Source organism: Emys orbicularis, chromosome 3, assembly GCF_028017835.1.
Source record: "Emys orbicularis isolate rEmyOrb1 chromosome 3, rEmyOrb1.hap1, whole genome shotgun sequence".
NCBI classification, from domain to species: Eukaryota; Metazoa; Chordata; order Testudines; family Emydidae; genus Emys; species Emys orbicularis.
In genome coordinates, this window is record NC_088685.1 from 176289260 (window position 1) to 176301707 (window position 12448).

Here is a 12448-nt window from a genome sequence, read left to right on the forward strand (position 1 = left end):
GTTACTAACATGAAGTCCTTGAGCTACTAGAAGAGACTTGTATTTGGAAAAGTCTTTAATTTGCTGTAATTGGGATTCACAGATTCATAGGTTCCAGGGCCAGAAGGGACCACTGTGATCATCTAGTCTGAGCTCCTGTATAACACAGGCCATAGAACTTCCCCCAAATTCCTAGCACCAATCTGTTAGAAAAACATCCACTCTTGATTTAAAAATTGCCAGTGATGGAGAATCCATCACAACCCTGGATACATGTTCCAATGGTTCATTACTCTCACTGTTAAAAATGTACACCTTATTTCCAGGATGAATTTGTCTAGCTTCAGCTTTCAAGATCGAGTATATAAATCTGTATATTTGGCTGCATTACTTAAATCAGTTTCACATTTCTTTTGGAATAATGAGTGTTCTGAGTTTTAACCAAATAACGCATAGTTGTCAGTTTATCATGCAGCATGTAGTATGCATGCTTTACGTTTAATTGGATCTATTGCTTGAAACCAAAATTTCATTGTAACCTTTTTATTAGACAAGTAATTCAGTTTCTGAGCAGCCCTGTCAGCAACATCTTTAAAATTATCTATGTGGGATAAAGTTTTTGATCATCCATGTTTAGTTTACGTTCCCAGAAATTAGGCATAGGGTCTTTTGCGTATTGGGTCTTGAGTAATGTAAAGAGCAATGCATCCTTCCGCTCTCTTCCAGTGGTACCTTCAAAAATACAGAGAGAGATCATATAATGTAAATTAATGTATTTGTAATGCAGGGGAAAATAATGGGGCCTAGTTCTGATCACACTTATACTGGTCTCATGCTGGTGTAATTCCATCGACTTCAGTGGAGTTACTCTTCACAGACACTGATATAAGAGAGGTCCAAAGTCAGTTTAGGAAGCAAGACACAAATTAAACCAGATGAAATAATCAAGTAGGTAAAGGACTACATTCTGCTCTGTTACATGGGGGTAGCAGCAGAGTAACTCCACTGAGCACTGAATTTAGTTCAAAAAGTCCAGATCTGAACCAGGATTTCAAACACCTAAAAGTTCAGGAATGTTTGCATCTGGGATTGTGGTTTAGGGCCATCTCTCTTACTTACTTATTTAATGTCTATTACAGTATTGACCAGAGCCACAGTCAAGATCATGGCCCAGTGTGCTAAATGCAGTCCATCTGTATAGTCAGAGAATCTCTGCCCCAAAGAGATTACAATTAAAGGTCCCAATCCAATATGATCTGCCTGGGTGGACCTTTTCGACCAGGCTTAATCCCACTGACTTCAATTGGATTCTAAATGGACCCACTCTCATTGATCAGATTGCAGGATTAGGGGCTAATTTAAAACAAGTGGGTTCAAAAACCATAGGAGGGTACAGTAGAGGGAGGGGTGAGTGAGTGTAAGAATCACATGTTTATAGAGAATAGTTTGGAGAAGCACTGTATAGTCAGGACAAAATTAAAAACGGTCACTTTAGATTTTGCTCTGCTTTAGTAGACAAATAAAATGAGGCCAACAACAGTCATGGGAAAACAGCATGTTATAGGGTCAAAGCAAAATGATTTCAAAACTAGAACAATCCTGAGTTTGTAAAGAGATGAAATAGAGGCTCTAATAACATTTTTATACCTCACATTTCTATAAAACTAAGAAATTATAGTTACTATTTAAAAAAAAAAACTGCATGGCACTAAAATATTTTGTAGGTTACAATATAAAGACAATAGAACAAGATCATACACTACTGGGAAAATATTTAATCAAATAGATGGCATATGCCAAAGGGTAGCAATATGCTGTGTAGCACTTGTTATAAACAAGGTAAAGGGGGTATGGGGCCCTCTGGCAGAGTATTTAGTGAAATTCTTAGATGTAACTTCTTATAGTGTTTTGGGTGGAAGTGGCCGGCATGTTAATAGAATTATAGATTTTTGGCTTAATTAAACGACATTGAATGTGGTGTGTGTGTGTATACTCTGCTGTTATCTATTACAATGACTCTGTATTAAATCCTATTTAAAACATATTGAAAGATCACTAAGCTCACTAGATAAGTGGCCTGACTTTATAGTTCTGTGCACAATGAGATGGTTTCAAGGCTTCAGACAAGGTTTTTAGTGTTATAGGATGTTAATATAGTAGATCCAAAATCAGAAATATTTTTCTTGGGCTGGTGTTCCGCCATAGGAAAGAAAAAAAGTCAGCACTATCATCTTCCTGTACCCAGCTGTACTTACCAATGTGCCTGCATTATCCTTTATTTTTTGAGGAGGGGTGCTTTCTCTGCTGGGTGCCTGTGTCACTTTTAACAAGAGTTGGTTGGAAAATGACATTCTTCCAACTAAAATATGTTCCATTTTCCACTGGAAAACTTTTCACCAACTCTCCTTTGCAAATGTCCTGTCAGCAGCCTACTTAAGGATGGCCGTGCCATGATCCCCTTTCCTCACCAGGATAATGCACATGGGAGAAAGCTGTGTTCCTGAACTGGAATCTAGATAGGAGGTGCTCATATACACCAGTTAGATCTGGTATCATGCTCAGGAAGTCCCCTTCTGAGGGATATGGGCTCTGGCTCCCCACCACCTTACCTGTACACACAGTCTTTTCTGTATCCTGGTTTTTCCAATGCTTTTAGTGAGCTATTTTCTCTCCCTGACTCCTCAAGAGGGGATCTAGACTGATCTGTCAGTGCCACCACATTTCCTCCTCAACATCCCTTTGTTTGAGTAATATTGCCTATGCTGATACTGTATTCATTGGGGCTATATTTTGATGTGCCAGTTGACACACACCCTAGTAGGTAGTCAATGAGTCTATTTGCTAGAAGTTTTGTGCAGCTGCCTTGCTCAAATAGGCATGCTCACAGGTCTCCTGTGTATCCCAGTATGGAATTGGGGCTTCTGTTGCCAAAACCATGCATAGAACCATTGTTCTGCACTCACCTAGACAGGGCAGGGATGAGCAGGCTGTCATCAGCAGCTAGACTCAGTGTTTTACCATCCATAATAACAACAGATGTGCCTTCCTGAAAGACATGAACAAGTAGTTGGCTTTTAATTCATGTGCTGTCCCCGGCAGAAAGAAAAAGGAAGCACTCAGTAAGAGAGCCTACCAGGAAACTCTAACATTTCCACAGAAATAAAGCTTGAAAACTGCTCCGTCCTACGTGGCCTTTGTTTAAACTTTAGTAGATCTTCCCTGCCTGACAGTTAGCAACAATAAAAACAAGGCTTCACACTTCATAGTCCCTCGGGTTCCCCATAGCTGATTCATTGCAGCTAACCTCACAGCCTGCTGATCGATATGTCTCCCTGAAAATCACAGGGCTAGACTCCTGGAGTATTTTTCAAGCTTCTTTTTTGAGATTTGAAAAGCAGTTCACAAGTCAATGGAGAGCTGACAGAAATTACGGATAGGAGCTCATTTATACTGAAATGGACTCATTACTATCCTGTCAGACAGCGATACTTTGAGACGCCAGATTCTTGCCAGCATTAACAGGGTCTTGCCTGCTGTATCTTCTACCAGCAGTACACACAAGTTCCTTTTGAGGTTTTTTTTGGTTTAAAATTAGCATTTGATGGTCAATCCCTGCAAATTTTAACAGAATAGGAACTACTGGGACTATCTGGCAGCCTGCCTGACTTATGTAAATGGAAACTTTTTCTTCTGTTCTCTTTTCTGCTGGGCTGCAAATCTTCTCTGCTTTGTTTCTGGGATCCTTTAGGTTAGTTCCTGTCCAAGGATCCCTGCTCTAAATTAAGGACTGCTGAGTAGGGTGACCAGATGACAAAGGTGAAATATCGGGACGCGGGGGGGAGGGAGGGGGGAGAAAAGCTGCCAGAGGTGCTCCCCTGCCCCGCACCAGCTCGCCTCGGGACCCCTTGGAAACCTGAGGCATAGTCTGTGGGCCCCCAGGGACCCCAGGTTGAAAACCACTGCCGAGTTCAGCCAGCCCCTCCAACCGTACCGCAGGTGTCAGGGGAGCCCAGCAAGGGACAGGCATGACGAGGACCACAGTCGAGCAGTGCAAAGAGGAGCAGAAACGGCGTCCCAGCCGTGGAGCTGCGCCCACGGAATTCTCCAGTGGTGGCTGCAGCAGGTGGGAGCCGGGCCGGGGGGAGCCGAGCCAGGCCGGGGGAGCAGTGGCAGCTCCCCGCAGCCCGGCTAGACCCCCTGCAGCACTAGATGGGGGGCTGGCGCGCCTGCAGGGAAGAGTCTTCTTGTGACGGCCGCCGCCAGGCGGCACAGCCCCGTCTCCACCCGACTCTATGGTGGCCGCAACAGCTGAGCGCGCCCCGGCCCAGAGCTGCCAAGCCCACATGCTGCGCTAGATCCCCGGGGCAGCCTGGCTCACTTCCCGGCCGCCGTCCCCGCCCGGGCCAGGCCGGGCCGCTCTGTGAGCCATGGGCGCGGCGCAGGAGGCCCAGGCCTGTCTCACCTTGTACCGGGGGCTCGGGCGGAGGGAGTCGCTGTGGGATCTCTGCCGGGCCGTGCTGGCCTTCCTGGAGAAGCTGGAGCAGTTCACAGGGTGAGTGCTGGGCGCCACCCCCTCCCTCCAGCGCTTGCGCCGCCATACAGCTGATCAGCGCAAGCCTGGGAGGGAGGAGGAATGCGGCGTGCTTGGGGAAGAGGCGGGGCCAGCGTGGGGATTTGGGGAGGCAGTGATGGGGCGGGGCTGGGGGCAGGGCCAGGGCGGGGATTTGGGGAGGGAAGGAGGGGGTGGAGTCGGGGCGGGGGGGGCGCGAGCCCCTCCAGGCTCCGCCTGTGCGCCGGAGCAGAGGGCAAAATTGCTTGTTTGTCCAGTGTCCTGACCGAACATCGGTCGGGACGCGGGACAAACAAGCAAATATCGGGACAGTCCCGATAAAATTGGGACGTCTGGTCACCTGACTGCTGAGCCATACTGCTGCTACTATTTCACTTTCAAGTGGACAAGTTGTTACACAACCATGCAAATCTACTTCAGAGCCCTACCTGATTTCTCCATGGGAAGGACAGCAGTCCATGTGTATAACTAGGTCAAGTGCTCTGTAGGGCCAGGGGAGGGACAGCAGAGGAGAGATTCCTGCAGCCCATGGTACAGCCTCCGTGGATCTGGGGGAGGGACGCTGGAAGGAATCTAACCCCTATCCAGGATGTGGTGAGGGATGCTAGTGACCCCCGACCATTCCACCATGGGAGAGGAGGAAGAAGGGTTACTTTTCAAGCACTGATAATTGACTCACAGGTGGTTCCTGGGCTAGGGAGTCTTCTTAGAGAAGGAATCAAAAATATTCTTTTTCTTGCCCATGGCTAGAAAGCTTTCTCGCAGAGTGAGCTGTTCCAGATCTAAATACAAACCCACACTTAGTCCGTAAGCATGTCACTTACCAGCTGCCATATCCAGATATCGGTATTCTTTTTGCTTCCTTCACTTACTCCTTGTCCATAAACTACAGCCTAAAACATAAAATGGGGGAAAGGTCATGGATTTTATCCCAGGGACTGAAGTATATGTGAATCTTCCTACAGTATGTAAAACATTTTATTTTTAGGGGAAGTGTTTGTAAAATGTGAGATTATTTTATGTACACTGTTGGAATTCACATTACATTTGCTAATCTCTTAAAGATACCTACTGATAAAAGGAGAACTGATCACACCTGCCACTCCTTATGCTCCTCCATATCCTCACTTATCTGTTTCTTTTGCCTCCTCCCTCTCTCAGCTTTGCATCTTTCTTTTTGCCACCTCCTACTCTTGGAACAAACACCCTCGCTTCCTGCCACATGGGGCCTGATCCAAAGCCTGTTGAAGTCAATAGGATTTTTCCCATTGACTTCAAAGGGCTGCAGATCAGGCCCTGTGTGTCCTCCTTTTCCTCCTTCAAAGCCTTATTATTCCTTCTGTCTGCATTGCTCTCTCTGACAGCACTTCCATGCCTTCTGTCACTGGAACTGTCTCATATCTCTGAGTGTGATTCTAAGTAATCCAGGGAAGACCTGTTACTTTCTACATGCTTTGTAGAGGACTGTGTATGTTGAACAGACACCAGATGCTAACGACTTTACTCTCAAGTGGGACTGCATTTGAACTGGTGATCGAAACATGAAAGGCTCTTCCACTGCTGATCCCCTGAATCAACCAGTCCCTTATCCTCTCCTATTTTATGATTAAAGAGAGAAATCACATGATTAACAAATCAAAATTGGCCTTGGTGCCAAGAATGTTATCTGAAATGAAGGGGGTATAACGAACAATTTTTATAGCATTTTGCTACTTATTAATTTTACGTAAGAAAAAAGTGGGGGCGATTATCAAAACAGACATGGAAATGGTTGCCTAATTCCCGGTGATGTCCAATGGGAGTTGGGTACCTGACTGCCATTTGTGGCTTTGAACACTTTCCCATGTCTCTTGAAAAAAATAAAAGCTTCTACCTCTGTCTCAAAATTGTCTCCAAACATGGTCAAGGATTTCTTCTGATTTATTTCTCCACGATGATCATTTAGCCAGATTTGGAAGGAAAATGGATCCATGACTCCAGTGGCATTTAGTGGGAAAGGGGTGTCTTTCAGGAGATCATCTGCAACCAAAGCAAAAGGTTAATAGTAGTGAAGCTCTCTTCCACTTGGTCCTTGCTGATCATTCTCGATGCCTAAGCCAGTTGTAAACACAGATGTCGGCTAATGAGGATGCCAATGACAAGTAATGTGTGCTGTTATAGAATCTTAATTTTGTATTTGATGTTATGGATAATATGCATGTTTCTGTGCACTGACGGAATGGCACTTTCCATAATATGGCTGGCGAATTAAGTTTCCCATATGCTTAGACTAATAACAAGACCAGGCACATAGGTTTTATCCAAATCAGGGCTCGTAGCCTTCTTTCAATCTCTTTTCAAAAGTGGTTTGCATGAACACATGACACAGTTAGGGTATTACAATTATATTCAGAAATTATGCTATAGATATACAAGGGTTCACAGCTTGTTGCATATTTTCTGGTAGCAGGTTATTCATTCCCTTTCCACACTGGTCCCTAAAACGGGTAAAATCATGCTGATAGGTTGATTCTCATCTCTATGACTTCAGTATGACCTCTGTGTAAATAAGGCCTGTTTTTCACATATTCAGCAATGGAATTCTCTTCATTTCCTCTCCACCATGTGTTCTGAGGCATTATGAAGGTTGAGTTGACAAGAGTGAAACAAATCAATTATCACAGTCTTAAATTTAATAAAGAATCTTTCTCATGATGTTCATGCAGTTGTAGTTGGAATTAATTTCCAGTAATTCTCCTTCATAACTGGTCTATTTTAAAACAGCTAGAGGGCTGAATGCAGCTTCAGTTTTGCTAATGAGGTTCAAGGTTTGTCTTAATTTCCAATAACAGCAACACAACTTCAATCATCCAAAATTATTGGAGGGCTGGAAAAAAAAACCTGCTGTACAGCGAGACTTTAAAAGCTCAAACTGTTTATGTTATCAAAAAAAGATTGGACTTGATCATGATGTAGAAGTACCTTCATGGAGACACAGTAGCAAGTGGTAAAAGGCTTTTTAATCTAGCAGAGAAAGGCATAACAAGAACCTGTGATTGGAAGTTAAAGATGGACACATTCAAATTAGACATTAGGCACAAATTTTTAACAGAGAAGGTGAAGAACCATTGGTACAAACTACCAAAGGAGTTGGTGGATTCTCCATCTCTTGATGTCTTCAGATCAAGATTGGCTGCCTTTCTAGAAGACGTGCTTTAGCCAAACACAAGTTACTGGGCTACATACAGAGATAAGTGGGTGAAATTTAATGGCCTATGTATTGCAGGATGTCAGACTAGATGATCTAATTGTTTCTTCTGCCCTTAAACTCTATGAATCCATCAACCCCCAGTAAAGTGCAGAGTTAATGCAGTTATCTCCGGCTATGCCTATACTGGCAATTGAACGACAACGGCGCTCTCCTGCCAACAAAGCTAACCCTGCTCATTGGGGGTGAAAGTTTTTTGTTGGCAGTAGACAAACAGCGGCTACACTACACTGTCTACACTACACCGCTTTTAGCAACATGGCTGTGTCACTACAGCCATCCCTCTAAGGCTATGTCTACACTCTGGCAATTGAACAACACTTTTGTCTTTCAGAGGTGTTAACTTCGCCCCCCCCCCACACACACACACCTGAAAGACAAAAGTTTTGCCGGGACAAGTGCCAGTGTGAACAGCACTTTGTCGGCAGGAGCTGCTAGGTAGAATGTTCTGAGAAGGAGTGGAAAATGTTTCTGGGGTGCTTTTTCAAGTAATAATCCCACGCAAGTAGACGCAGGGAAAAAAGTCTCTGACTCCCAAAGGCATCAAGGTAATCAACACGCAACTGAATCTTAGGCTTTGTCTACACTACCAAGTTTTGTCACCTAAAACTGCCTTTTGGCGACAAAACAGTGAGTTTGTGATGATGCGATCCCACCATTCAGTGCTTGTTTCCCTAGCCCAAAAGTGACGGTCTACCGTATGCAGCTGCTCTGTGAATGCCAAAAGCAATGTAAAGTTGCTGCTACCCATTTCGTACAGAATGACGGGGGGAGGGATAGCTCAGTGGTTTGAGCATTGGCCTGCTAAACCCAGGGTTGTGAGTTCAATCCTTGAGGGGGCCATTTAGGGATCAGAGGGAACTGTCAGGGACAGTACTTGGTCCTGCTAGGGAAGGCAGGGGACTGGACTCTATGACCTTCAAGATCCTTTCCAGCTCTATGAGATTATATATATATTTATATGGAGATATACCTGTTGGGTGCCTGCAAATCCTCTGTCAGTAATTTCATGATTAACTGCACTGCCATGCACAATGTCCTCATGACACCTAACAGAGCATAGTAGAGCAGTGCAGGATCCATCCCTTCTCACAAAGATGCCGGGGTGCACAGCAGAGAATGGCCATGGCTATTGCAAAAATGCCATGAAAGGAAGCTGGAAGCCCATGGAGTGCTGGGACACAAAGCAATGCATCACGGGACATTTAGTTAGGTCCCAAGATGCGTCACGACGACCCACTCCACCTTCCCACAACATCTAGTGACAGAAGGTCTCACCCTGCACTGTGGGATACATACCCACAATGCATTGCTCACACTGTCAATGATGGTGCCCCCAATGTGGATGTCATCTTTGCTAGAGGGGGGCTAGTGTGAACAAGCTTTTCTGATTTTTATTAAGTCGATTTTTGGGTGTCAATATAAGTGTAGTCGACAAAACTTGGTAGTGTAGACAAAGCCTGAGTCCCAGCACAGATAATGTTGTGATTTTTAGAAATGCAGTTTCATTCTGTTGATTATATGATGTTCTCCTTCCTTTTTTCTAGAAATTACAAACCTCACTGAATGTGTTATCACAGCATGGTATCTTGAATGTAAATTGCCACAATTTTTTCCCAAAAGGCCATCTTGTATATGATCCTTGTACAACAGTTTTTATGAAAAAGGTCAGTGCATGAAATGCAATGCACCGTGTTAAACAAGCAATCACAGTTTAATGGATTATGATATGCACCAAGTATTTGCAGCCATATTCATCCTCGAGAAAATGTGGACAAGGTAAAACCCCTTTCAGCAGTTTTTGATCTAGAAACATCTTCTTCTGTCATATAAATTAAAATCTCTATTATATCAATGCATGTTAAAGTAAACAGGTTAACAAAGCTCCGTTTATAAGCAAACCATTTATTTTTGTAATGCTTCTCTCCATTATATAAAGTGTTAACACCAAAAGAAGGAATCTTTTGGTTAAGCCTCTTGTTACTTAACATTTATTTTAGCAAAAGGCATCTTATTCTATCTTATCCAGCTCAATTGCTGAACAATTTTGTTTTTGTAAAACAAAACAAAGCAGGAAAACCCCTAGAAATGGAGTGACACCATGAGGAAAAAATATGGCAGTAAATCAGTTTACTTTAAGGTGGGACCGCAAACACTAATAAGAATAAATTCTGTTTGTATGATTATTGCATGGTGTCACTACAGGGCAGAGTAAAGATTGTCTGGGTGCCTTAACTGTCCATTTTCATACCTGAATATGTTTGGATTTCTTTTAGGTTTAACTTTAACTCTGAATTTCCTAGGTTCATAATGCTCGTTTTTGGGATAATTACCACATGCGTATAATGTTCTTTATCCTTAAATTATAGATATGGATTCTCAACTTCAGCTACATCTTAACATAGTTTTTTTGGCTGGGAATGTATGTAAAATATTTGTATAAGTCATATTTACACATAACAGCAGAGAGAAATTGAAGACATTCCACCATGGTACTTAGTGCACTTTAGTGTTCTAATTGATTTTTAAATGCTTTGTTTGGTTAACAGTAATAGTCTGCTTTATTGAGCGCTATTTAGATAGCTGAGTTATTTCCAATGTCACAGAACATATGGCACTGTTTAACTGGAAAAAACTTTCTGGAGCCCAACAAGTGGCTTAGTCTTAGTGCTCCCTATCATGTGGGAGACCTGAATATGGTGGCAGTGTTTCTCAATCCAGGCTGATATGGGAGGAGAACAGTGAGGTGTATCAGCAAGTTCAGCTCCTCTTGGGACATTACTTGGCAGTGAGACACTTGGTTTCCAGTTGTTAAGGTTCCCAGTGAGAGGCTTAAAAGGGAGAACAGTGGTCTTGGCCTGGCGGAATAGTAGCAATAGTTTGGGAGTTTGAGGGTGAGCATAGAGATAGTTTAAGCAAGGGAAACTGGGGGTCTTTGTGGGTTCAAATGAGATGTGAAGAACCCTGCAAGGAGAAACCCCCTACCTTGTTTGTTTTTCTAAGCAAGAAGTGGAAACTGATCAAAAATGGAAAGAGTCAGTCAAAGTATGGGCCCAGGAACCGATTATAACCCAGGATCTACTGCTCACTCATTGTGGGGCCTGTTTTGCCAGCCTTACTCATGCTAGCGTCTCACTGATGGACTCCAATGTGGCGGCCAACAAGGTGTCGTAACTTATGGTTGGTATAGGCCTGCAGCAAAATCACTACCCCACCCTCTGCCAAGGCAAGTGCGATGCAGGGAAAGGATTGTGGTTCTGAGGGGTTGTCTTAGGCCCAAAGAGGCTCAGTCTGGGCTGTTGCACCTTACATGCCCCTCCTGTCCCCCTTGCTTGCAGCTGTGCCGAAAGGCACACTGTAGCCCTTAACCAATGGTTTCAGTTAAATCCCATATGAGATGGAGGATAACGTTACTTTCGGGCAGGGAAGCTTAGATTCACAAAGTACTTAGGTGCCTAAGTCTGGGTCTAGGCTCCACTGTGATTCACAAAACTCCTGCTGAACTCTGTAGGTACTTAAACTTATTTGGCACCTGTGTTTTTGCAGTAAATAGTTCCTTAGCCACCTGGGCTTCTGTCTCTGGGCATCGCTCTAGGCATTGGTCGCCTGTCCCCGCCTAAGCCCACAGTGATTCACAAACCAGGGGAAGATGGGCGTTCAGCCACCGAACTCACGGGATTGGATAGGCCTGCTCCGAGGCCGCCTACTGGATCTGGCCCCTCAGGTGAGTTCAGACAAAACAGTGGAGGAAAGGGAGGGAAGTAGAGGAGGATGATGACCTCTTTTGTAACTTTTAGCCAATGTCTAGGGTACTCACCTGGGATATGGAGACACCTGTTAAAGTTCCCCCTATAGCTGATGAGGAGAAGAGAGTTGAACAGTGATCTACCTTTCCGGGGCATTCTGATGAGATATTCTGATGGGGGGAGGGGGGCTCCCTCAGTCTCTGTTGAAGCTGTTGAATTGTGGATAAATACTATGGGGCATTTGGGCCAGAGAGAGAGTGCACAAACATGAGAATGACTCTATAGCATGGTGGCTAGAGCACTCATCCAGGATGTGGGAGACCCAGCGTCCAGTTCCCCTGCTCCAATGACTTTTAATTATTTATCCACAGTGGAACAGCTTCAACAGGAGAGATTGAGAGAGCCCCACATTGCAGGCAAGGTAAACAGGCATTTCATTACAACCTAACAACCAACTGAGTGTCTCTTATCACCCAATGGCTTTTGTTTTGATAGGACTGATTATGGATGGTTTGTTCTCTTGCTTTAACTCCTCTCTAAGCAAATGGGTCTCTTGATACTTCCTTAACATTTGATGTGCTAATGGGACTATGAGACAAGTAGCAAACACAAATTAATTTATTGGGGGCAGTGGAACACACAGGCAAAATGTAAAAAGACAGTACTTTCAAACTAGACAGCCAAAAGCATTAGTATATTTATCCCCCAAATGCCATATCATTAAGTGGAACATCAACTCTAATATTATTCATACATGTCCTAATATTGAAGAGCTTCGTTTAAAGAGTTTAATAGTTAGGTCCATTTTTATAGTTCATTACTATTAAATATTCATACTGTGAAAATTCAGTGTGAAACCATTAGTGTTAAACTTGCTGTGCTTTTTACAGCTTTGGCTGATAGTGT

General features: G+C 43.8%; 1 protein-coding gene across 1 annotated transcript in view; it reads right to left on the minus strand.

Annotated features, from left to right (window-relative positions):
- Nucleotides 1–632: 632 nt before the first annotated feature.
- Nucleotides 633–12448, minus strand: part of HAAO (3-hydroxyanthranilate 3,4-dioxygenase) — a 64558-nt gene continuing 52742 nt past the window's right edge. Inside the window, exons 7-10 of the mRNA XM_065401674.1 lie at nucleotides 6423–6568; nucleotides 5374–5442; nucleotides 2943–3025; nucleotides 633–711 (exon numbers count right to left, since the gene is read on the minus strand). Coding sequence (XP_065257746.1) covers nucleotides 633–711; nucleotides 2943–3025; nucleotides 5374–5442; nucleotides 6423–6568 — 377 coding nt within the window. The remainder of the gene's footprint in view (nucleotides 712–2942; nucleotides 3026–5373; nucleotides 5443–6422; nucleotides 6569–12448) is intronic.